The sequence below is a fragment of the Ammodytes marinus genome (genome assembly GCF_949987685.1).
Source record: "Ammodytes marinus genome assembly, chromosome: 5".
NCBI classification, from domain to species: Eukaryota; Metazoa; Chordata; class Actinopteri; order Uranoscopiformes; family Ammodytidae; genus Ammodytes; species Ammodytes marinus.
This window is the reverse complement of record NC_137234.1, coordinates 21,751,015-21,778,058: the sequence shown is the minus strand read 5'-3', so window position 1 is coordinate 21,778,058 and position 27,044 is coordinate 21,751,015. Positions and strand designations below refer to the sequence as shown.

Here is a 27,044-nt window from a genome sequence, read left to right as displayed (position 1 = left end):
AGTGCCAAATTTGTTTTCCAAGAATATTTAAAATTGTATATGTATATATTTTTCAACAACCATCGTAAGCTACTAGGGTGAATGTGAAGCGTTCAGCTTTAGATGGTTTTCCTCAGTGTGCCCTCTTAATCTTACACGCCGAATGTTTGGGTTGGTTTCCTGGAGGCCAGTTCTGGGAAGTGTTTGGCTTTTAGAGGAAGTCATATCCCTACAATGACTCAGTGTGAATAATGCTCGTTTCTAAGGCGTTTTGAAGAGGAGTTGCGAAATGCAATTTGAATTTTCATTACAGTTCTGTTTTTTTTCTGAATTGCTACAACATTTTTTGGAATAAAACTAAAGTGACTTTCCTGTGGCTCAGGTCTTGTGAAGTATATTTTGCCTAAAGAGGGCTGAGGGCAAAGTCTGTTGTGTGTAAACAACAGCGCTCCTCCTTTAATAACCACCTTAAAGTAGACACAGTATCAACTCTTTAAAACGTATAACTTGTAACAGTGTAACAAGATTAGGTGATTACTCCAAATCAGCCACAAAACTGATATGAAGACTTCCTCCTCCCTATTTAATGTTGTTTGGCTTACTGTAAAATTGTACAAATTGCAGTAGGATTTTGGCACGATAGCCTTAATAAATGTCCGCTTTTGTAAAGTGGAACATAGCTGCAGTTGACATAATCAAAACTTTCAAATGTGCCAAAAAGACAGCTATCAGCTCTAAATACACATAGATTGCATCTGAAACTGTTCTTATTAAAAGTATCTGACTCTAAGTGACTTTACAACAGTAAATTGTGTTTTCTAGTAACTGTGTACCAAACAGAAATCACTGGAAGCAGCACAATCTGCCTATATACTGCATCTCATATTTCTGAGTTTGTCAGGATGTTGAAAAAAAACTGTAATTGTTGTAAGTTTAAAATAAATGTACAGTAGGCCTTTATAGTATGGAATGACTGAATTCATTATTTATTCATGTTTCATAGGGAAATATCCCCTTTCCCATCATTAACACGAAACTTTAAAAATAATTCAATGTCACTGTGTAGAGAAGACTTTTTGGTCAGCAACACAGAAAGTGAGCCAATTAATCCGATAAATTATTTGTTGAACATTGGCTCTTTTAGATAACTGGAATATGCTGCTGTGCACCATCATGTTATATGTAAATTCTCAAAATAAAATAACTTTATTGATAATCTCCATTGCTGTAGTTTTTGTTCTTCTTTTTTTAGCAGTGTGGCAGTACAGGACACCCCTATTTATAATCTTGAATGCAGTCAGACATCCCCTGCGTTCCAAATCACATACTCTTTCTTTTTACAACACTATATAAGCTACTTTTGTAGCCTACAGAAGAGTTTTAGGGCCACCGGAGAGACAAAATCAGACGAGGAAGATTTGTTTTCATTGTGTCGAAATGTCAAGAATAAAGACGAATAGGCTAGCCTACTCCAAAATGCTATTGGAGTTAGTGTGGCATCTATGTATTTTCAGCATACTACAATTGCGTGCATGTATTCGTACATCCTAAATCTTTTTTTTTTTGCATACTAAATAGGATGGAAGTATGGGTTTTGGAACGCAGGGTGTATGTGTGTGTCTTGCTTAACCAACCTCTCCATGACCCGCCCATCCGCCGCTGCTGCCTGAGCTCGGTCAGGTGTTCGTGATACAGCGACGTAAACTTTACCTTTGGAAAACAACAAACTGATTGGATTCTGTGTCCGGACAAAAGCAACCGAGGCCATGCTCAGACGGATACTTCAAATGGTAAGAGTCTGATGCAACAAAGTCAACCTGGTCGCTTTCGTGCGTTCCAAACGACTCGTTTTCCTCTGGAGGCACAGGCCTACCCTAGTCTGTTTTCACGCCGGGACGCGCGTTTTACAGCACAGCGTGTTGTGGGTGGGTGGGGTTTGTTTTTAGCCAAGCATAGTTCTCGATTGAACATAAACCCCGCCACATCGCAGGTATAATATCAAGCAACCCTTGTACAGCTAGCTATAAAATGCTAAGTCTGCTCGGTTGATTGACGCTACTGTTGACAAATGTAGCAAGCTAACGTAGTACCTGTGTACATAAAGCAGTGGCAAACGAATAAGCTAAAATGTCCGTATTGTCAGGGATGGTCGAATAAGGCCAATGCTAGCTAGCTAACGCGATTGGTCTCTGTCTAATTGTATGTTTATGTTTTCTGTCTTATGGTTAGCTAGCTGTGTTATAGCGGTCGGTTAATTCATCGTCCACTCATCACATGCTAATGATGACGTTAGCCTCAGATTGACTGTGTCAGCTGTCTGACTTCAACATAGAATACAAGTGCGTCTTGGCTAACCTTATCGTAGTGTACACATGGTGACTAATTTGGTTAATGGTTGTTGGAAACTTGGGATAGATTACCAGCATGTCAGAAAATGTACAAGTGTATTACTACCATGTAGTCTAGCTTACTAGCTAGCTTCTGCAGAGAACTACATTTACCACAGGGCATTGTGGATGACTGCAACATTGTGTACATCTCTGAAATCTCAGCCTTGTAACTAGGGAAGTCCTCAAACATGATTCATTTTGTAAGGGACTGTCTGACTGGGGTTTTATTGCAAACCTTTAACAAGTCAAACGAAATCGAGATATTTTATTATTAATAATTACCTTTTCCATTAGCCTACATCTTTGCATAAACCTACACCAACCTGTAGAGACACAAAGGCAGTAGACCTACACGGATAGCCTATATTTAGGGGTATATAAACAATATGATAAAAGTGGCTCCTGTCCTCAATACACACCTGCTGTCATCCATGTAGTTAGGCAATCGTGGGTTGTTCCGATTCCACTGTATGTCTGGCACATATTGAAGATATTGACAATAACTTTATTTAAAAATGTTTACTTAATCTGTATTTGTAATATGTATTTCAAGTAACGTTGACGGGTGTCAAGGAACTTATACAGACATACAGTGCCTTTTGAAAGTTTGTGAACCCCTTGAGCCTTTTGGAATTTTATTTATTTTAACCATTATTAATTATTTTTTATCATTACCAGTATTTTTTTACATGAAATAAATAACAGATATTTATTCATCAATTCAAAAAAATTATTTTCCAGAAATCAATTGTTAAAACGGATAAAACAAATTATTTGACAACTGTTGTATGTGCAAAAGTTTGTGAACCCTGAGCTGCATTGAGCAGGTAAACACAATCAGATGGGCCAAATTGAGTGATGAAATGGACCAATGTAGTGAGAGATCTTAAGGGAAGAAATTGGGCGGAACTAGATAAAACAGAGATCAGACCAGGTCCGTTTAGGCCCACCAAAGTGGGACATGCTAAAAGGGAAAACAATCTAAGAGGATCTCAGGAATAAAGTTGTGATGCTGCACATGTGTCTGGGGGCAGCTATAAATTCATATAAAAAATGTTGAGCTCCATCGGTCCACCGTGAGGCAAATCATCTACAAATGGAGAGCTTTAAGAGTGACTGAACATCTGCCTAGAAGTACACTTCCGTCAAAAATATCCACACGCGCCACAAGAAAAGTGATTTTTCAGTTCAAAGCCAACCCAAACATTACATCTTGTGATTTGCAGACCTCTCTTGCAGCATTTGGGAAAGATGTGCATGGTTCCACAATAAGAAGAAAACTCAGTCAACATGGCTTTCAAGGGAAGGTTGCTGAAGAAGCCTCTGCTTTCAAAAAAGAACAAAACTGCTTGTCACAACTTTGCCAGAGAGTTTTTTTTTACCTGGAGATACCTGAAGTCTTATTTTGTGGACAGATCAGTCCAAAATTTAACTGTTTGGTCATAACCAAAACCGCCATGTTTGGGCAAAAACGCAACTCTGCCTACCACCAAGAGAACCTTCTCCCAAGTGAAGAATGGTGGTGGCAAATGGTCTGCAAATCTCCAGATGTAATGTTTGGGTTGGCTTTTACCTGAAAAATCACCTTTCTTGTGGCGCTAGAGGATATTTTTGAAGGAAGTCCACTTCTAGGCAGATGTGTTAAGTCACTCTTAAAGCTCTCCATTTGTAGATGATTTGCCTCAAGGTGGACCGATGGAGCTCACACTTTTTTATATGAATTTAATTTATAGCTGTCCCCAGACAAATGTGCAACATCAAAACTCTATTCATGAGATCCTCTGAGATTTTTTCCCCTTTTAGCATGTCTGACCTGTATGGGTTCAGTTTGGTGGGCCTAAACTGACCTGGTTTTATCTTTGTTTTATCTGGTGCCACCCAATTTCTTCCCTAAAGATCTCTCATTACATTGGTCTATTTCATCAATCAATTTGGCCCATCTGATTGTGTTTATCTTGCTCGATTTAAGCAATGCAGCTCAGGGTTCACAAACTTTTGCACATACAACAGTTGTCAAATAATTTGTTTTATCTGTTTTAACAATTGATTTCTGGAAAAGAAAAAAATTAAATTGATAAACATCTGTTATTTATTTCATATAAAAAATACTGGTATTGATAAAAATGAATTAATGGTTAGAATAAATACAATTCCAAAAGGCTCAAGGGGTTCACAAACTTTTAAAAGGCACTGTATGTCTGTATAAGTTCCTTGACACCCGTCAACGTTGGGGTGAGTTGCCCTAATGTGGGACACTGCCTAATGTGGGCCTGAAGGCTCTAATCACTACCAAAGGTGCCAATGTATTTTTCTCTTGTATAGTGTTAGTAAAGCTAGGTAGTTATCCTCACTGCTATGCAAAGTTGTAAACTAATTAAACCTGGAAAAAGTACAATCTGTGTGAAGCCTTAATGCTCCTTTTGTTGAACAGTAACCACTGCGCGCTGAACTATGGATAGTGTTTTTTAATGTAGAGAGAGCCGTGTCCCTGGCATATAGAAGCTACACACGTTTATTTTGCTAGAAAAACCGGCAGAGAACAAATCTTTCCCCAGACAAAGTGGCGGGTGGTCTCAATAACTTACTAATCGCTTAGACTAAATTGGCGAGTGTTATATTTGAGCCCTGCACGACACTCTCCGCTGATCACAGTGATGGTGCCGCGGAGACACCTTGCATGTTATGTTGTCTTCTAACTTTATAACTCGCGTGTGCGTATTTTGACAGCAAATGTTATAGAGTACGCATCAGTTACGCATACGTGAAGTGGAGCCGTGACATCAGCGTTACCAGGGAAAATGGTTTCGGTGTTTACAAGAAACCAAAACCGTTGTGTTTTCCAAAAAACCCTCCCTGGGAGTTGATCTCAAAAACTTGCGGTTTCATGCCTGCGTTTGCTGTTTTCATGTAACTTATATAGTGCATCCGCGAAAATATTTTCGCGTATGCACCGTTTCGTGTTGTCGTATAAACAGCCCCTAAAAGAGGGCACAGACAGACACTGTCTCACTTAACCTCATAGCATTTGTCTCACTTTACCCCGCCGCCACAATTTGAGAAAAAACTACCTCTCTTCGCAAGTCAGGATTATCTTCAGCTAGCGTCATCACATAGTTTTATATGTTGGAAGTTCATCAACATGTATGATAGAAGTTTTTCTACCTGAATCAATTTGCTTTGGCACAACAGTTGATAAAGTTGACAAGCAAAACAATTTACTTTAACATGCAAAAAACAATATTTTTGTGAAAAACATGCTTACAACAGCATATTGAGGTCCTCTCCTTCATGGCCAAGAGGAAATGAGAGGGTCTTGAAAACATAATTCTCACATGACCAAAAATGTGTTCCATTACCTACCTAGATACAGGGGGTGTCTCATATTACCCGATGTCTCACATTCCCCCTTTCTCCCCTAAAAGTATTCACCCTACCATTTCCTCATTGATCCTAACAGGCATTTGAGCAAAATATGTGTTCAGAAGGTTTTAATTCATTTAGACTAATGCGGTCTAATTTATCATCTCTTCAGACTCCTGGGAAGGGGGGCTCCCAGAATGCAGAGTCAGAGCCGCCCAGCACAGATCTGAACCACGATCAGACGTCTGAGGTAACGTGGACGCTTGGTTTATCTTAATTGACAGCTTGTATCTTTTTTCTACTCTGAGTTGAGCTGCAGAATTGAAGCTGTCTGACAAGCTGTTATTGCTTCTAATTATAGTGTGTTTCTGTTTTCAGGGCTTCATCTGTCCTCAGTGCATGAAGTCTCACAACTCTGCAGAGGAGCTGTTCAAGCACTATGACCTGTTCCATGATACTGGAGACCTGCCAGCTCATGTGGCCCCAACTCGGTGAGAAACGAATGTGACAAAGAGTCTGCTTGACGGACTTTTACTTTGTGTATTTTTGTGAACACATTTCTTCTTCCGTTTAGGGAAGACCTTACAATGCTTCGACAAGAGGTTCAGGACCTGCATGCATCACTCAAGGTATTGTAGAGTTTCTGAACAGAATAAAGGTGTGTGTAAATGAATGGTTGATAAATCCAAAGACTTGATTGTGTGTCTCTTTTCACCTGATCAGGAAGAGAAATGGTTCTCTGGAGAACTCAAGAAGGAGTTGGACAAAGTCCAAGGACACCTGAAGCAAGTAATTCCTTCAAGATATTTAATTAGTATTATTTAAAAATGCTTTTTTGCTAAATCCTAGACTGCTCTATCAAACACGATGGCAATGCTCACTCTTACTGTACATTTTTCTCTCTTCTTATTGATTCCACAGAATGATGGACAGACAGACTCAGAGGACTCAGGTAGGAGACATTATATTTAATAAAGCAATGAAAAAGATACAAAACATCAATCATTAATGTGTGGCGCTCTTCCCTCAGTCCTTGAAAAGAAGTTGAATGAAGCGGAGACAGAGAAGTTCAATATCAAGCAGATGAAAGACCTGTATGAGCAGAAGGCTGCTCAGCTGTCAACAGAGATAGTAGGTTAGTGTGGGGCCAGGAAACTGAAAGGCCTCTGTCTGTCTTTCCGTAACATCTAACAACAACGTGAAGCTCAATCCATCCTTTGGGTTTTTATCTTGTGCTTTTAAGTTGTTGTTCATTCTTACAACATTTGGGTGTGTTGCTCGAAGGCATTTAAAGCAATGATATTTTCTTCCAATCATTAAATCTGGGTTAATTGGACTTCTTTTAAATTGTTGAATCTGACAGACTTAAAGTCCCGCTATGATGAGGAGAAGAGCTTAAGAGAGGCTGCTGACCAAAGGCTGGCCGAGCTGACAGAAAAGCTACAGAAAGAGAAGCAGGAGAACGACGGACTGCAAACAGAACTGGTACGACACACAAGTTAACTCCTCACTTGGCCTGAGATAACTTTGTACTTTGACCTTTCTTGCATGAATAGCACCATGAAATCTGTTTGGCTCTCAGCGGGTGGAAAAATGTAATCAGATCTTACCCAGACGATCCCTTCACTGTTCGCTATAGAATTCATATTAAAAGAGCTAAAGCGGACTTCTAAATTAGTTTTGTCGCTGCACATGTATTCCATCCGTCTTTCAATGTGTTTTTAATAGTTGTATTAAAGAGGCTTTTTACAAATATAGGCTTGTTGCTTGAGTGGCAGGAGGCATCTGTTGATTTCACCTCTACGACACTTTGATAAACCAGCCTTGGATTAAGCGGAGTGCAAGAAGGAACAGCACCACATTGTTTCAGTTGCTCAAATACATTTTAATTTTGTGATGTGCATCACTGGAGACACTTCAGCTTTTAAGGATATCTAGTCTTAAGTTATGCCCCCCCCCTCCCCCAGACATTCATGACTTAACACAGTGCCTTTGCTCTGCCCCCTAGCTGCAGCGGCCGGGAGTGGAGGATGTGGAGGTGCTGCAGAAGGAGCTGGTGCAGGTCCAGACCTTGATGGACAGTATGACACGTGAAAGAGAGGACGAGTCTGAACGCCTCAAAGTCCACTACGAGAAGCTGCAGGCTGATTACACTACCTCAGAGGTGAGGGATTCCAACTGTTAACAAATTAATGAAGATTATATATGTATGAATATATTAGTACATAAATGAGTTCTTATCTGAACCCCCTTTCCATTTGTCCAATCTTTCCTATGACCATCCACCGCACCTTTTGGCAGAAATCAGCTCCTACAATCTTATTTCAAAAAAAGTTCTAAAATATCAATAAAATAGTTAAGATGCACTGTAGACCGTTCATTACATATGGCTTTGTACTTAATTCTCTTAAATTAATATCTGATCTATCCAAGAAGGAGAAAAGAAGTAAGAGGGATCTGTCAGGAAAAAGACAAAAGTTTTCATATTTTTACACAATAGAACACATTACATGGCACGGTTAACATGCCATTTCTACATCCAGCAGCTTTTAGCTGTGTGTTGCAGATGTTTCTGTTGTATTGTGACTTACCAATGTATGTGTCTCTCTTTCCCTCCTTTTCTTCTTCTGTTCCTCACATACTGTAACCCTCTCCAACACTCACTGTTTTCTTCAAGATTCGTAAACTAGAGGTAAAACATGTTGTTTCAAGTTGCCCCCCGGAATTTGCTTTCATCTTTTTGTGTTGGAAAAGTTTTTCAGAAATTCTTTTTCTTTCCTCAAAGTGTTTTTGTGCGACTGAATACTGTTTGGTGCTAATCCATGTTTTTTTAGTTTTTTTTTTTTAGGTTTTTCCTTTTTCTATCCATCCTTCACAGTGATATTTCAGTTATATGAGTTCTTTTTCTAACTTTGTTCAGTGTTTCACTATGGGAATCGCCTCGGCGTGACCCTACTACGGAAGCTCCAATTATACCACGTCTGTCCTTGACAGACAGGTCGGACCGTGCCACGGGGCCCCGCCCCCTGCACTTATACAGTCGACCATCCCTCCTCACATCATTCTCGCTTTCTTCCCGTGAGAAAGCTACTCAAGCTCCCTCAGCTCATCTAGGCTAGCTTTAACTGTTAAACAGTTCACAGACGTGCCGTCAAGGATTCCGTCGCCGAACGCGGTTACAGGCTTTTAACCTGGATCGGCTGAGTAAGTACTTCGTAAGAAGTTATCTGTTTGCTACACTGTATTCTCCGGACAGTGTCCGCGTAAAGGCGAGCTGCTACTCCGGCTACACCGTATTTGTTTACTGGTGTCGCTGGTTACGGTGTTATTTAAATTTTACGGCTAACGTGTCAAGACGAGCCTACTGCGGCACAGTTAGCACTAGCTTGTTAACTGAGCCAAAACACCCAGAGTTTAGCTAACGCATCAGGGCGAGCAAACTCTGTCTATACGTTGTTAGCATCGGGCTAAACCCCGTTTACTAGCACCATAATTTACCGACAGGCTACGCATCACGGTGCGCCTATTTCGGCTAAAGTTTTAAACTTTTCTCTTCTCTTTCCAGTCGCTATGTCCTCGTCCACCACCCCCGCCAAAGGGTTGGAGCCGAAGGTCAACGAGGCTGTATCACGCCTGTGCCCCGCGTCATGCGGGGCGTCCATATCAGGCAGGGACCCTCACCCAATGTGCATAGCTTGTATGGGCATTAAACATGCTCAAACTTCGCTAGCTGACCCGCATTCATACACTCACTGTGCATCAATGCCAGAGAAAATACTGGAAAGGAGGCTAAGGGTGACAGTGGCTAACAACCAGGACCCCTCCTTGGCAGTTACCACTGCTAAAGCCTCAACGAGCACCCATCAGTCCCAAGCCACAGCTAGCTGGGCAGACATGATGGAGGCAGCATCCCCGCTCGTGCCTCCGCTATTCGAGGAGCTCCTCGAGGCGGGACCGGGTGCTGAGGACGCAGAGGGCGATGCCAACTCTGACCTCCTCAACATGGATGAAATGGAGGAAGAGGAGGACGATTCCACTTTTCCTGCCCAACTGTCCAGACCCCCTAGTGCCTCTGACACTGTGCCACCAATGGACAGTAACTTGTATGAGGTTTGCAAACGGGCTGCAGCAAAATTGTGCATTCAATGGCCTGCAACCCCAGATGCTGAAGGGGAAGAGAGAGACCTGTATGACGGCAAAAGGCTCCCACCAGCCCAACCACCGTCTAAGCAGCTCCTGCCAGCAGTTCCCATCTGCATGAAGGAAATTAGCCGCTACTGGTCCAGCCCATTTAAGAGCAAGCTTCCAACCAAGGGCTGCTCTAAGCTGGAGATCCACGGGATGGGTGAGCTGGGGTTGGCCGAACCCCCAGCCGTTGAGCCTTCAGTGGTGTACCACCTCCACCCAAACCGGCGCTCTCTCTCTGCTTCTTCGGGCATCTCTCTGCCTGATAAGATGGACCGCCTCACTGCATCCACTTACCAAAGGATGTATAAGTATGCAGCACAGTCAGTATGCTCACTCAATGCCATGACACTGCTGTCTGCCTATCAAGCTGAAATACTTGAGCAAATGGGTCGCCAGCTGGACTCTGGGTCACCTAACCCTGTCCTCTGGGATGAAATTTGCATTGTAAATGATCTCGTCCTGCGCTCCTCACAGGGCGCAGTTCAGGGCTGTGGCCGAGTTATGGGACTTGCAGTCTCAGGTGAGAGAGCGTTATGGCTCAATCTCTCCGGACTGGCTGACGCACAGAAAGCTGAGGTCATGGATGCAGCATATGACCCAACCAAGGGTCTGTTTGGTCCAGCTCTGGAGAAGATGAGAGAGACCAGCACTCTCAGAAAACAAGAAGGAGAAGCCTTCGGTCTCTGCCTTCCCAGAAAACAGGCTCCCCGCCCGCCCCAACCAGCGAGGTCAGGCTTTGCTACCTCCGCAACAGCGGCAAAGGGAAAACAAGGGGGAAGCAGGCCTCAGAGAGCCTACAAACCAGCCCACACAGCTGGCCCACAGACCAACCAACAGCCTAGGTCAGAGAACCCAAGGCCATGGGGCAAACACTCCTTCGCTGCTGCGGCAGCCAGGAACCGCTCTCCCCACCCCGGGGACGGGAAGAAGAAGCGTGCAACCTAACGCTCCCAGCTTCTCCCCCTCCCCTCCCATGAAGAAAATAAAACTGGTGGGGGCAGAGAAAAGCCCCAAGTTTCATGGTTCAGGGACCTGGATAGGTTCAAGTTTTCCAGATACCTTTTCTCAGTCTCTCCCGCCTCACGTTCAGAGCGAGGTGAGACAGGGGCAACAAGTAACACAGTGTCACTGGGATGACAGGCTGGGGGCCGTGTCATCCCGAGTTACCATGACAACGGATGCGTCCCTGTCAGGGTGGGGTGCGACAATGTTGGGCAGAGCAGTGAATGGCACCTGGAGCCACAATCTGGCTCAGGCTCACATAAACCTCCTGGAGCTGTGGGCAGTGTTTTTTGCTCTAAAACACTTCCTACATTTTATCCAGGGCCGCTATGTCTTAGTAAAAACGGACAATACCACTGTAGTGGCATACATCAACCGACAGGGCGGCACTCGCTCACTGAAACTACACAAGTTAGCTCGAGGCTCTTGTCCCTTCGAGCAACACATGTAGTGGGCATTTTGAACAGAGGAGCAGATCTTCTGTCCAGAGGAAACTCCCTTTACGGGGAATGGACTCTGAATCCACAGGTTGTGAGACAAATTTGGCACTGGCCCATCCGTGGCCAAACGTGCTGCTATATGCATTCCCCCCTCTCAGCCTAATCTCAGAACAGAGTCTGTCGCTAATCCTAATAGCATCGCGGTGGCCATCCAAACTTTGGGTGGCAGAAATAATACAACTCCTGGCGGGCGAGCCATGGCCTCTTCCCCTGCGCAGGGATCTTCTCTCCCAAGTATGCGGGGAGATTTACCATCCGCACCCAGACCGCATAGCGCTCTGGGCTTGGCCCGTGAGAGGTGGAACTTGAATGCTGCGGGCCTACCTGCACAAGTCGTTGATTATTCAGAATGCAAGGGCCCTTTCCACTCGCCAGCTTTACAGTGGCGGGTTTTTGAGGACTGGTGTGACTCGAGGCACGCCATTCCATATCAGTGTTCCGTGGTGGACCTACTGTGTTTCTTACAGGAATTGTTGGAAAAGGGTAAGGCCTTTTCCACGATTAAAGTATACCTAGCTGCCATCTCAGCTTGTCATGTTGGCTTTGGGGATAAGTCTGCAGGGCAGCATCCCTTAGTTTGTCGCTTCATGAAGGGGTGCGACGCAAGCTCCCAGTTTCCAGGCCCCTAGTCCCTTTGTGGGATTTATCAGTGGTGCTAGACGCCCTGTCTCATCACCCATTTGAGCCGTTGGAGGCGGTGGGGATGAAGTTTGTGTCCCTGAAAGCGGCACTGCTCTTAGCTTTAACCACAGCTAAGCGTGTGAGCGATTTACAGGCATTGTTTAGCCGTCCTTCCTGCTTGCAGTCTGCTCCGGGGGCCTCCAAGGTCTGCCTACGGCCCAATCCAGCACAAGCAGTGCTGGAGACAGTCACACCAGGTTCCATGTGATATTACTGCCTGGCGGAATTTGCATGGCTTCGGGAGACATATGCAATACGGGAGTGGTCTATATCTCCCATAGTGAAACACTGAACGAAGTTAGAAAAATAACTTTGGGTTATTTAACGTAATCCCTGGTTCTTTGATAACAGAGTGAGGTGTTTCACCAACACATCGCTCCTTGCGTTTACACGGAAAGAAACCGTTATAGAATGATGTGAGGAGGGATGGTCGACTGTATAAGTGCAGGGGGCGGGGCCCCGTGGCACGGTCCGACCTGTCTGTCAAGGACAGACGTGGTGTAATTGGAGCTTCCGTAGTAGGGTCACGCCGAGGCGATTCCCATAGTGAAACACCTCACTCTGTTATCAAAGAACCAGGGATTACGTTAAGTAACCCAAAGTTATGTCATGTATGGTTAACAAAATAAATACAACATGTCTGTCTATCGTATTGCAGAAGACCATAACCCAACTGAAAGAAGAGCTGGGAAAGGGTCCACAGGAAGCAGCCATCTACACACAACAGATCCACCAGCTGCAGAGCAATCTGAATAATTTGCAGCAGCAAAGCCAGGTAACACACACACACACACACACCACAGCCAAACATCTACAGTTATTATAGTCGTGACACTTTTGTCATTCTGAGCAGATAACTGTAGGCACAGACATGTCTGCGGCACATTATACAGGGTAACATTGTGTAGGATTTTACTTAAGTAATGTTAACAATTGCCAACTGAGCACGACATCTTTGTTTCTGTAAACCTTCCTCTGTTGCTTGGCATCAGGCCCTTTCACAATGCCCTGCTGTCAACAGCCTTCTTTGGCATCCCAGACATGTTGATAAAAAAAAATTACATGCAGCCCTATAATTAAACCAGCAGGGAGGTGGATCTCTGCCCGATCCATCACTCGGGGTGAAATACAATCACAGGTAACTGGGGAATGGCGGCACAGAGATTAAATCCTCCCACATTCGGCACATCAATGCTCTCCTGCCCAAGTAGGCTTTACCAGGCAAGAGCCGGATCTCTAGTTTAATTCCCCTGTCCGGCGCTGCTGCTCGTAACAGGACACTCTGAGACCTGATAGAGAGAGATACCCATCTCATAAAAATAGAGACAAAGGTGTCGGAGCAGACAGTGAGAAACAGAGGATTAGGGCTAGGGACAGAGGACAGTGGAACAACAGCAGGGGTTTTCATTGGTCAACTCCAGGATCAGAGATGAGAGTTGGGACAATGACACAAGGGAAGGACAATCAACAAGGCCATGAGAAGGACGGCCAAGAAGAAGAAAAGAGGAGGAGGAAAAACAGACAAATCAGAAAGAGTTTAGACAGGGTTGTTATTTTGGCCAGTTGCGGCAGTGGTCTTCAAGGGTTTGATTGAATGTCTGAAGTCCAGGTGCCATGTCACAATCCCCAGTTAGCAGCACGCTCCACTATTAACAACATTTTGTTCTTTACCACCCTGTTGCCAAGTCTTCAGCCAGCACGGCCGTTACACAGACCACTCCACTGTCCTATGTTGTAAACCTTTCCCTAGAGAGGAGATGTCACACTTTACTATCGACAGCCAACTGTTCCACCTCGTAGCTCATACCACGGGTAACGTGGGTGTTTGTGCCCTCGCTGCAGCTCCTTATCACATAACTGTTTTTAATTGAGAAAAGACAAAAAGGTGAAGGCCAAAGTCTGGGTTACATAGGGCCAGTTTCACAGACATGGATTAAGCCTAGTCCTGGGTTAAATGGAATTTTGAATGGAGATTGTCCATTGAAAGTACAATTTAGTCAAGGACTTGGCTTAATCCATGTCTGTGAAACTGGCCCTTAATGATTTAAACAATCCCGGATTAAACCTTTTTAAACACTATCAATCCTTTTTCATAACACCCTGCTAATAATTGTCAGTAAGCCGCCCTTTTACTGGCTATTGTTTAGTTTTTCACGTATCTGCCCCCTTGCGTCCAAACCCACCCAGGGACATCTTTCAACCCCCTAACTCATAAACTTCTTTGGCAACCAATGCTTGTCATCTCCTCTCCTCACAGAGCCTATCTGAAAAGCTTGCACGTAAGGAGAAAGAGTACGAGGAACTGCAGGAGTGTCTGGGAGCTGAGAAGGTTGCCAAGAAGGGGGTTGAAGAGAGGCTGAGGGAGAGGGAGATGGAGGTCCAAGAGCTTCAGGCCCGGGCCACAGGGGCAGAGGCCTCCCTGCAGAAGGCCCAGACGCAGCTGGGAGACAGGGCCGAGGAGGTGGCCAAGCTCAAGAGTGACATGGTGGAGCTGGAGGTGAAGCATGCCGAGGTGAAGGTGGAGAGGAAACAGTTGGAACAGCAAAGGGAAGAAAAAGAGAGCCATGGTGCTCAGCAGCAGACTGAGATCAGTCAGGTGAGTAGAGCGGATGACGGTCACACACTGCACTACAACTGCATGCAGGATGAAAATCCATTAACAATTAAGAATGTTATTATGAAAATATAAAGATGACAAATGAACAAAAAACTTTAAATCTAACGGTAAGGTATTTGCTCACCACAAGCCTTCAGAGCAGCTTCACTGCATCTTGTAAGAGCAAATTGGATTTGATGATTGTCTAACACTTTTCCCCAAAATCTCCCATCTATGTATATTTGGGTTTAGGTCTTGTGACTGAGGGTCATAGCATTGGGGAATCTGGGATTGTTAAGGTTTAGTTTATGAAACATTGACCACAACATGATTCATGTCACATGGTACTCATGGATCACCTGACAAAAAAATATACCCATTAGCCAAAGTGGCAGAGGCTCATGCCAACCAGTTTTTTTGCATTAAATCAGCCTGGAATAAAGCATAAGAAAAGGATATGCAATTTATATAATTGACAAAAAAAGAAACCACTAATCAATACACATAATGTAATGCTGTAATTTGTGAAAATCCAAATTCAAAGAGAGCTTTCCAGGAGTTCACTTCCCTCATATACTGTATCTACTTTTATTTCCTTCTGTTAACTTAATCATCTCTCTGTGCACCTGTTAGCTGCACGCCAAGCTGCTGGAGGCTGAGCGTCAGCTGGGTGAGGTGCAAGGCCGCCTGAAAGAACAGAGGCAGCTGTCTGGGGAGAAACTCAAAGACCGCGAGCAGCAAGCAGCCGACCTGCAGCTCAAACTGTCCCGGGCAGAAGAACAGGTAAGGCATGACATGGAACCTTTTAGAGTCTCTACAGGGAAACTTAATTAATGTGAAAGAACGGAGCATCTGTGTATAAATGCATATGATGTTTAAGTGTGCATTGTATGATATGATTGTATGCTGTAAGATAAGATATAATACAATGAACAATGCATTTATGTTTACAGTAAGGTAACAACCCAATGGAGGAAAATAAATGGAAGTGCCTCTGTTTTTTCTGTCTTTTTAGATGAAGGAGAGTGTGGGTAAGAATACAGACCTGCAGCACCAGCTGGAAAAGGCCAAGCAGCAGCACCAGGAGCTACAGGCACTGCAGCTCAACACCAATGGCAAACTGCGCGAGGCACAGGTACTGTTCACAAGAAAAACCCTCTGATACCATTACTGTAAGACCATGAGGCCAAGAGAGGCTGTGGCTGAGACTTCCTACGTTAAGGAGTGGAAAATGATGTGAATAACGCCCTACAAAGTTTTTGATCTACAATTGTTCAGGCCAGTCAGCAGATTTTGAACTTAAATTATGTGTCACTGTAACTAATTAAAAGTGGTCACTACGTGACAATGTTGCCCTTTGTTTAGCTATAAGTAGAACATTTCAGTAATTGGATTATTATATAAATGTTTGTGTGTGTTTATGTGTGTGTGTGTGTGCATAAGCTCAATGAGACTATTTCATTTTACACTACAACATAAAACCCCAAACATGGAATAAATAGACGTGTCCGGCTAAATGGCCTCAATGCAACATTTCTTGCGATGTTGTCTTGCCTCCATGCTGTAGAGTGACCTGGAACAGGTGCTGCGTCAGATTGGAGATAAGGACCAGAAGATTGTGAACCTGGAGGCTCTTCTGCAGAAGGGCAAGGACATGGTGACTCAGCTGGAGGCTGAGAGAGACGACCTGTGTGCCAAGATCCAGGCTGGGGAGGGAGAGACGGCTGTGCTCAACCAGCTCAAAGAGAAGAACCATGCACTACAAGAACAGGTGGGTACACACACTCTTAAGGTCCACTTTAATGTTGCAATCTTTTCTCTGTAGTACAAAAAACTGAGATGAATGTATTTTCACAACTACAACTTGCAGCATAGATACAAAAAAAAAAATTGCATCACATACAAAATTGACAGTTTTATTTAACAATTATGCCGGGAGACTATTGGACATTTTTGAGCTAATTTATTGTAAATGTGTGGTCCTTAAGGTTTCACAGTTGACGGACAAGCTGAAGAACCAATCGGAGAGCAACAAGCAAGCTCAGGATAACCTACATAAGCAGGTCCAAGAGCAAAAGACCCTGGTGCGCTCAGCCCAGGACCGAGCCCACACCCTGGAGACCTCGGTCAACGAACTCACCACTCAGTCTGCAGATAGCAAGGAGAAAGTAGCCCAGCTGGACGCTCAGGTAAGCCTCTCTACAAGCATGCCTATGTCATTTATTATAGATAACATAACGAGGGGTCATTGATTTTGTTCCCTACTGAGTATTCATAGACTTCTGTGAATGTGCTTGGACTGACCAAAAACAGTGTTATGTCCTACATATTGTATTTTTTATGTTAGGAGAATAACAGTTTCTTTGGGTTTGTTTCTCTTCAGCTGAAGGCAAAGACAGAGATGTTGCTCTCTGCAGAAGCAGCCAAGGCTGCGCAGAAGGCAAACCTGGAGAACAGCCTGGAGACCGCTCAGCATGCATTGCAGGACAAGCAGCAGGTGAACATCCTTCGCTGGGCCGCCGATGATTTAAATGTGGCTAATAAACAGTGTCCTTTGTAATGTACCACATCTCGGATATATATGTTTTGTTTACATCCTTTGGCGTCCTCCACTCTCCTCTCATTTCCCCCTGTCATCCTTCTCTCACCCACCGTCGTGTGAAGGAGCTGAATAAGGTTCAGAAGAATGTGGAGGAGCAAGTCCAAAGGCTGAAGGAGAGACAGGAGCAGTGCACTCAGCTGGAAACAAGCCTAAAGGAATGCAAAGACAAACTAATGGCATCAGAGCAGCGCATAGAGCAGCTGGAGGGTCTCAATAAGGTCTGTGTTGAGTCTTTAGAATAAAATCGAATAGAAACGGTTATTGTCATTATACAATGTATAACGAGATTAAAATGAGCTTCTCCTTAAGGTGAATAAAAAATAACAGACATTAACAACATTCATACCAATTAATGATCTATTTACTGTTATTACCTGAAATTGGTCCATAAGACAGTGAAATCTAAACCTTAATGTTTCATTTCTCTGGTGCCCTAAGAACACATGCATCTTGTTTTTTTACTTGTTTTTTTTTAACAAATTAATCTGGTTTTGTAATCTGACAGAAATCCGAGTCACAGGTAGGGGAGTTGCAGGCCACACAGGAGCAGGTGCAGAAGGAAGTGCAGAAGTTGCAGAAAGAGGGGTCGGAGGTTAAACGGAAAGCCAAGGAGCTTCAGCGCTCGCTGGAAGCGGAGAAAGCAGGGTAAGATAAACTGGTGCATTGGTTTTATTTGAATGTGATTTATAAATGCATGCAAGTGCAGCTGTAACCCTATTTTCGCGATGGTACAACCAAATGCTATCATTTTCTACTGCATTTGAATGAATTACTCCTAATACAGCATCAATGGCTTTCCAATGTTAAGGGCTACAACTCTACAAGAGGAATTAAAGACAAAAGCAGCTGCTCTCAGTGACATTCAGCAGCAGCTGGAGCGCAGTGAGCAAGAGAAAGCTGCTCTGAAGGTCAACCTGGACAAGGCCACCCAGGAGGGAAAGACTAAGCACGCAGAGCTGGACAGGAAAGCTCAGAGTCTGGCAGTAGATCTACACAAATCCCAACAGGAGAAGGAGGCTCAAAAGAAGGAGCTGGCCTCCAAGCAGGAGAGCCTAGGGAAGGCTAACAAGGCCCTTAAAGAGAGCCAGAGTCAGCTGGACACAGAGAGGAAGAACCACAAGACAGCCATGGAGGAGAAGGTCGGTTCAGTAAGATGCGGCCAAAAACCAAACCAGTTTTGAGCATTCCAACATTATTTCCCCATTTTTCAACTTTAGGAAATGTGTCCTGCTATGAAGAGTCACAAATATCCACCTAATGACAACACCAGGACATTAATCAACGACATTAATCTGTCTTTATTCTCAGGAAAAGTCAAATGAAAAGGCCAGACAGGAGCTTCTTAAGAGTAATGAAGCCGCCAACAAGTCAATGAAAGAATCTAAAGAGCAGCTGGAGCAGATGAGAGAGGTAGGCTTCTGTCACAGAAAGGGGGAAGATAGAGCATTCTTGTTTTGAATGTAACACCTAGAGACCTTGTTGTGTGTCCACACATGTCAGGCAGAGAAAAAGCTGAAAGCGCAGCTGACCACATTGGAGCAGCAGCACTCGAAGACTCAGGAGGCCCTTAAGGAAAAAGAGAATCAGTCGGAGAAGCTGCGGACACAACTCAAGACGGCACAGGGGTCCTTTGAAGAGGAGATGAAGAAACTGAAGGGTCAAGTGGCAGAGTTACACAAAGTTAATGACAAGAAGGCAAGTAGCATTTTTTACAGACTGTTGACAACTGTCATCGTCGTCATCAAAGTGCTCTATAAATAAGTTTATCATCATACTTAAGCATATATCTCCACACTTCCTTTGTGAGGATGGATATTAACAGTTTTTTTTCCCACATGCTTGTTGTGAAGTTATTTTTATAATGGAAATGTTAAGACCCTAAAGGATGTATTTGTAAGTTTATGAATATGTGTATCTGACCCTTTATCTCTAGGCAGAAGAGGAGTGTAAGCTGAGGGAGCAGGTGTCAGGCCTGGACCAGGAGCTTTCGTCTGAGAAGAGTCGGACCACGGAGCTGCAGAAAGCCTTGGAGCAAAGCCAAGGAGGTTTCAATAAGCTGCAGTCTGACTTCTACGGCAAAGAGTCTGAGGTCTCTGCCATGCGTCAAGACCTGAAGGTATAGTGACAAAACGAACACACACTCCTCTGAGCAGTTCCCATTGTCCCACTTTTTTTTTAAATACTTAATTTTTGAATTTTTCACGAACACACAACTGAAAAAAGTTAACACACAAACAAGAGACAAAACAAAATAAACAACTAATATGGCGTTCTCTACTTTAAAGGTTTCTAAGGCGTTGTTTAAATTAAAGGTAAATGTTAAGCAAAAAATAAAGGTCACTGCAGCGCTACTATATGGTCGAAGAAAGGCTGCCATATCTGTAAACATTTTCCTACTTTTCCTGAAATCTCTTAACGGATTTTCTCCATATATAGAGAGTGCTAGAGAACTCCCTGCACCACATAACGAAGCAGGGGGCTATCTCCTAATTCCAGACCTTAAGAATATTTTTTTTAGCGATAACCATCCCATACTGGATCGACAAAGCTTTGTGTGGCCATAGACATCTGAATAACAACGAAACACGTTTGACCATAAATTGTGGAGGTCTGGGATCAGAACCAAAACATATGAGCCAGGGTTCCATCAGAGTGTTTGCACCTAATGCTAAGGGGTGAGGAGGAGGGTTAGAATGAATGTCATTTGACATGCGAATAGTGGAGCCGATGTACAACCTTATCATAGTCCCACGTTTTAAATGATTATTTTGATCCTTTCCTCTGACTGCAGGCATCAGAGGAGAAGCTTCACTTGGCTCAGGAGGAGTTGTCTGCTAACAGGAGCCATCAGGCGGGTCTAGAGTCTCAGATCCAGGAGCTGCAGACGGGCCGGGCCTCGTTAGAGCAGGCGCTGGCACAACGCGACCAGGACCTCCAGAAGCATGAAAACACCCTACAGGTCTTACACAAGCAACAGGTCAGACACATAGGATTAACACACATAGACATAAAACACACGTAGTTACTTGATGTATTTGAGTTCATACGTATATTATCATGTGAACTTATTCAGGGTCAAGCAAAGGAGGAACTGGAGAAGGAACGGACACAATTGGAGGAGCTGAACAAAGCCAAGGGGGTCCTGGAAAAGAATAACACCAAGATGTCCTCTGAATTAAAGGCTCTAATGGAGAAGAGCGAAAAGGTTAGACACACTATTCATTGGATGCAACAACTAACCATGTCCCGTCTTTGATTTTAAAAGGGGAAACACAGGCTGGAATATACTGCAGAGGAATAAGTGTCAGAGCCTGGGCCAGTGATTGCGTCGTTCTATGTCCCATTGTGGCCGACACAACCCATTTCCCATGCATGTGTCTTATGTAAACAGCTTTAACTCATAGTCATAAGGGCCACATTCTTCAAAGTTTTACCTTGGCGTGCTTGAATAGACAATTTGACGTGAGCCTGTTTTTTTTTTTCTTCTTTTTTTTTTCCTGTCAGATTTCCAAAGCCGACTATTACGTCCTAAGCTCAAACGTGCACAAGCCTTTTCAAGTCTTAACCCCATCTCATCTCTCATTATGAGATATGAATTACTGCTTCTTTAGTCTGAGACACTGTCAGTGCCTTTGAACGAGCAAACACAACGTTTCCTTACAGGAGCTGGGTGAGTTGCGGGAAGCCAAACAGCTGTTGATCCAGCAGAAACTGGAGCTGCAGGCTCAGGTGGAGGCATCACAGAGTATTGTGGAGCAGGAGAAGAAAGAGCACCAGGCCACCAAGGACAGCAGGAGTCAGAGAGAGGAGCAGCTCTGTGCCCAAACCAAGGATGTCCAGGATAAGTTGGTAGGCTCACCTGCAAAGTATTTTAAAGCCCCTGTAAACACAAACAAAAAAAACTCCTTTAACCCATTGATGACGGCTGCTGCGCGATGCCACATTGGCTCTCCTGCCTGATGCTGCGTCGCGCAGCATTATTACTTTATCTAATTTTCATGGCATTCCCAGCATAGAATGCACTGTCATTGGTTCAAATACACATGAGGTGGGTTTTGTTGATTTTTTGAAGACCACGTGACCACCCAAAAGTTGTGTGGTTTGCCGAAAATCATGTCAATAAAAAAAAATAAAAATAAAACAAAATAATAAAAAAATACGCCAGCTATGTCGGCGACAGAACAGTTAGTGGCGTTTGGTGCGCAGAATCAAGGTCTACTATAGACTACTGACGAAAATCACACAACACATTGCATCTATTTATTAACAATATTTAATAATTTTCTAATTCATCTAATTTTGACGATTTTTAGAAATATTTGTAGGTTTGCAAGCGCTAAGGGAGCATGTTTAAATAAAACATGTGAACCTTAACTTTTAAATGTATTTTATTTCATGTTTCTATGTGCTACACAGGCTTAGATATTAAGGTTTTGGTAGACTTGACAATTCGTACTATTTTTTCAGAAAACCCTCAGGCATTAAGGACATGCATCCTAGATTGCCATAGTCATCAATGGGTTAAACTCATGTCATTTAGGGAGTTAGTTGCATGATGGTAAGCATCTGAAAAAAGTAAATCATCACAAATGTAGAGTTAGGATTAACAGGACAGCTGGGCCAAGGGAAGACTGAGGGAAGAAACCTCTTTCATTATGTTACAATAGCAATTTTATAATGATAGATAAACCATAAACTTCTCGAATGACACTGTAAGTATTTTGAACCAATCACGGCAGTTCCCTGCCCGAATGTTTTATGAAAACACTGACTGATGGCATGGAGACCATTTGATAATGCCATGCCCACACATTCCAATGATCTTGACAGTATTTTTTTTATTAGACTAAGTTTTATAATATTTATGGACATTTATTTTCCGATTTTTTGTAAAAGGGTATGAAGACACCCAACTTTGATATGATATATTGATTTACTTTAACTATTTTAGACCATGTTTCCAGAGGCTTTAAAAAAAGTATTTAAATGTAGCATATTAAATGTCATTATCTCCTTCCTTCTGATCCCTTCAAATGATGACACAATTGACGTTTCTGTCTCAAAGTTGTCAGAGAAGCGAGCCAGAGAAGAGCAGGTGAAGCGGGTGGAGGAGGCGGAGGCTAAGATGGGCGTGCAGGTGACGGCTCTGAATGAGAACGTGGCCACGCTGAAGAGAGAGTGTCAGGGCAGCCAGCGCAGGGTCGGGGAGCTGGAGAAGCAGACTGACGAGCTGAGGGGAGAGATCGCAGTGCTGGAGGCCACCGTCCAGAACAACCAAGATGAGAGACGGGCGCTTCTGGAAAGGTGAGTTGATGTTTATCTCCATTTTTTTTTTTTTTCTTCTTCTTCTTCTTCTTTTTTAAAAACATCTCAACCGGCAAGTAATGAATGTTTTGTTACATATAAATGCATAAAATAAAAATAAACTTTTAAAGGTGTTTGCATGTTCATGAGCAAGCGTGTTGAAGTGAGGAATGGCTTTCTTTATTCAAAGGTGGAGACTTGAGTCAGCTGCTTAAATGGTAATTGAAAAGTTAAGTTGGTTACCAACAGTCAGACTTTAGCTGCACGAACTGGAGGAGGCACATTTAGATGATCCAAACCATGTGCATTTAGTGCAGGCATTTTCCAATGTTGAGATTTTTAAAGAATCATTTTTTCCATTGTAACTATATCCCCTGAAAAGAAGCAAATGCCCGCACAGTTTGAATTAAGTGTTAATACATTGATTAACATTGTCCTCTTTGTTATAAGACTGAAGACCGAGACTAAAATATATCTTTGAGATAGGGCAATCCAATCAGTTGCCCTGAGCTGAGCTGCTGAACGTTGCTTCTGGGTTTGTCTTCAAACTCATATTAGGCCTATTAAAGGCAGTTCCATGTGCCACTGCAGCACATTATCGCAGAGGGAAAAGGAAAACGTAGAATTGTTAAGTAAGAAAACAACCATCGGGACTGGAAGGCTGACTACATGAATAAACAGACAATGATTTGCATGCAGTATATGCATAAGGTGAGGCTGCATTTTAATTTGAGTGTATGTTTCTCTCGCTGACATGGGTTCAGGGAAAATAAACTGGTTTGAGCAACTATTAAAAAAAACCTAGCTCTGCATCGAATAGTTGTTAGTTGTCAGAGTGATGGAGAAGTCTACCTAATATGCGTTTAGTTTGGGTATAAATACAGTTTTTCCCATCCCCCTTATCCCAGCTATTAATACGACCATTGATGAGTACCAATAGAAACATGCATTAACATAGCACCGGTAATTGTGTGCTAGTGCTCCGTGGATGCATGAAGGAATGAAAGTGCAAAGTGATTTGCCTTAAACATGAGGCAGATACAGCTGTGAACAGCAGAATTCCATGAAAGCACAGAGATCTGCTATATGAAACAGTTAATTAGGAGATGGGTTGCAGTTCCTCTAAACACGTGTGCATCGATGGCATTAATTAAAAAAACCTGTGATGTGACCCACGAAGAAAGTGGTGGTGGGAGTCGCTGATTAACAAGTACACATATATCAGCAGTGCCTCTGTGGTTGTGTTTCAGGTGTGTGAAAGGTGAAGGGGAGATAGAGAAACTGCAGGCCAAGGTGGTGGAGCTCAGGAGGAAGCTGGACGACACCACAGCCGCAATGCAGGAGCTTGGCCGAGAGAACCAGTCGCTCCAGGTCAGCTTTAAAAACTCTGGGACGTCTTCGAGTCAAAGAGTGGAATAGATAATCAACATAAACACTAAACCTCATTCATATTTGTCAGTGATTGTACAGAAGTTGCTGCAATGCATTACAATACAATTCAATATTTAACTCCCGCTGTGGGTTCTTTCAGATCAAGCAGTCACAGAGTCTGACTAGGAAGTGGGCTGAGGATCATGAAGTGCAGAACTGCATGTCCTGTGGGAAGGGCTTTTCCGTCACTGTCAGGAAGGTAAGAATGGAGCTGTCTTTAGGATGAATGCTTTACAGGCAACAGGATTCCAATGTATTGGACTACTTGATAACATGCACCTTCTCTTTCCTCCTCCCCCTCTGTGAATATCCAGCACCACTGCAGACACTGCGGGAACATTTACTGCAACGAGTGTTCATCGAGGAACGCCCTCACGCCGTCCTCCAAAAAGCCAGTACGGGTGTGTGAGACCTGCTACGAGGATCTCGCTAGCTAATCACCTTCTCTCATCCCTTAACTTCCCCCTTCACGTCCCCTTTCCCCCTTCCCCTCCCTACTGCAACAGGCAGAAGAAGGTGTGTCTTTGTCATATTTGATGTGCACTATAATGGACAGACCCAGTGCAAAGACTCCCGCCTGCATGGGACTTGTGGCTCTGGTGCAGAGGTGGAAAATTAGAAGGGATCTAATTAAGAAACGCCAGAGCCTTGTGATGGGAATTCCGGTGGGATTGGTTTGGGATAGTCTGTATCTGTTTTTGTGCCTTTACTTCTCCTGTGGACTGCCAGAGAGCAGAGACAGTGAGAACTGAAATCCATCCATCTCTTTTAAGTTCCAATTCACATCTCCAACGTTGTTTTGGCATCATTAGCAATTGCAAAGGTGGTCGCTTTTTATGTTGTGTATAATGTTTGGCAACCGCCGTGAGGAGGTGAGTGTGACAGTGCACAAGTGACTGGGGATGTAAATGTTCAAATAGTGATCACTGCTGCCCTACAAAGGTAAATGCAGGTAACTATTTTGTCAAACCTATTTTCTGTGTATAAATACAACAGTTTGATCCAACTACAGAATCAATTCAGATTGTTTTAATTGCGAGAAAGATAAACTCAAGTACTGAGTAAAAACAAAAAAATTTGTTGGAGTTTTGGTATGCAATTTTTTATTTTGGTTTTGTTTTGTCGAGGAACCTATTTTAAATTTGTATTCAGGAAATCAATTTGTGCTTTAACTTTAAGTTTTGATGTTTCATTGTAAGATAAGTTAGAGATTTTAAATGTATTCATTATGTGTTTCATAAATTCCCATGGGTAAAAAGTGCTAGATACTTTCTGTGCTGCACAGCAAAATGTAAGGTACCCACAGCTTGAGATTTTAGGCTCAAATGTAATTTTTTTTTCATTCTAAATTTTTAATTGCAAAAAGGAATAAAGTGCCCTCAAAACAGGACTGAAGATCAGACCTGACATTAAATCGGTTCCAGCAGGTTTTCCTTTGTGCGGTAGTGTGTTTGCAGATGTGTTGAAATTAGTGTTTTCAGCCTCATTTCATGACCAAAGAATGTCTGCAGAAGAAATGCAGCCGAGATAAAGAACCCCGAGTTTGTTTCATATTTCAGTATTTTTCTAAGCGTCTCTTTAATTTTTCGATCACTTGTATCTTGAACACAGCAGAAATGACGACCTGAAAGTTTTTTTTTTAATGTACAGTCAGTTATCTTTGCTGTGCCACAGTACTTTTTCTGCAGTTTGGGCAACGTTGTGGTGCATTCTACAGACTGGTAATGCAGTCACTGATGGTGCCTGCATTATTATGTTGAAGTTTTTTTTCCAGCTTCTGGTCCCCATTCAACAGCACTAAATACTGCTGGATTTGTGCGTGTGTGCTCTGCTTTGAAGCAATAACTGTGTTTGTGTGTGATGTTGCTGTGTGTGTCTTTAGTGTTTAGGCCTGCTGTGATGCACTGTACGAATGTTGGCTGCTCAGAACCTCAGTATCTCTCTGGCATGTTGCCGCTGTTTTCAGGTGCAGTACTTACTGACTGTTCATGAAACCAACCTGTAAGCAGCTGAGGACACTTTAAAAGTTAAATTCCTTCTTTGTATTAATTTATAATTCTTGACAGATATCGGAAAGATCTTTTTGTGCAATTGTCTAAAGACTGGAGCAGGGGAAAACTGTATGTCAGGTGACAATGCAGACTGTTCTGGCATTTTGCAACATGCGGCTTGTTTCAGACTTTAGCTTACAAAAATGAACTCTTTACGCTTGTATGCTAATCCACCTCTATAACAAGCTCTCAAGAAAACCTGTCTCCTTTTTCTTTTGTTTTTCATTGGTTTTGTTATGTCTACCTCAGATTGGCAAAGGTAAAGCACTATTTCTCAACCTTAGATGTCACCAATATGGTGTCATTGCCTGCTTTTGATCAAGGATGTGTGATTTATCTATCAACCTGTAAAGTCCCCTAAAACCTAGAGAGATGATTTGCACCTTATTGTATTCTGGGCTCGTCCGTATGAGAACTCAGCCACAAACATAGGACCATCAACTTAATACAGGCTTCTGCATTTCTAGCCCAGATGTATTTAACTGCTCATTAATACTAAGGCTGTCATGATCATCTTTGTAAATCTTTGTAATGAAAGAGAATATATAACACTTGTAGATGTAGAAAATTGACAACTGTGGAAATGTGTGTGGACTCATCAGTGACTAATTGTACACACCGAATTGTGGCTTTTGCTTCGTGTTACTCCGTTATCATGCATGGTTGGCCTGTGGCTCATACGTTTTCTCCATATTTAGAGGCATCATGTTTTGATGGTTGTGCCTTAGGCCAACTTCATGCACGTCACTGCTCACTGTTGCAGCGGCATGCACCACGTATTACTATCACTGTCAGGGCGACCTCGGTTCTCCTGAAGGGACGAGAAATTCTGTAAATCATGCTCACATGCACCTGTTGATTTTCTAATTTATCGTCATGAGAAACCTAAATAAAAACTACAATATGTTTCTATTTTCTTGTGTTTTGGTTGTTTGTAGACAAGTAGTACTCTGAACCATT

The 27,044-nt window shown here is 43.1% G+C and overlaps 1 protein-coding gene across 1 annotated transcript; it reads left to right on the top strand.

Annotated features, from left to right (window-relative positions):
• The first annotated feature begins 1,639 nt into the window (after positions 1–1,639).
• eea1 (early endosome antigen 1) lies at positions 1,640–26,996 on the top strand. The gene is made up of 29 exons (XM_080028671.1): positions 1,640–1,769; positions 5,902–5,979; positions 6,108–6,220; positions 6,304–6,358; positions 6,453–6,518; positions 6,651–6,681; positions 6,760–6,864; positions 7,093–7,214; positions 7,738–7,893; positions 12,759–12,875; positions 14,358–14,696; positions 15,330–15,479; positions 15,712–15,831; positions 16,264–16,467; positions 16,685–16,885; positions 17,080–17,193; positions 17,361–17,516; positions 17,804–17,943; positions 18,107–18,437; positions 18,607–18,708; positions 18,799–18,997; positions 19,236–19,414; positions 20,090–20,275; positions 20,372–20,503; positions 20,962–21,147; positions 22,364–22,602; positions 23,853–23,973; positions 24,134–24,232; positions 24,348–26,996. The coding sequence occupies exons 1-29, from the start codon at positions 1,746–1,748 to the stop codon at positions 24,468–24,470; spliced, it is 4,188 nt and encodes a 1,395-aa protein (XP_079884797.1). The 5' UTR covers positions 1,640–1,745; the 3' UTR covers positions 24,471–26,996.
• The last annotated feature ends 48 nt before the right edge of the window (positions 26,997–27,044 follow it).

What these genes read in the sequence shown, in the direction of transcription:
- eea1 (XM_080028671.1), top strand. Translation starts at nt 1,746, where the DNA reads ATGCTCAGACGGATACTTCAAATG. An exon ending in TAGCCCAGCTGGACGCTCAG is followed by an intron (nt 16,886 to 17,079) that starts GTAAGCCTCTCT and finishes GTTTCTCTTCAG; the next exon opens with CTGAAGGCAAAGACAGAGAT. An exon ending in TAATGGAGAAGAGCGAAAAG is followed by an intron (nt 20,504 to 20,961) that starts GTTAGACACACT and finishes GTTTCCTTACAG; the next exon opens with GAGCTGGGTGAGTTGCGGGA.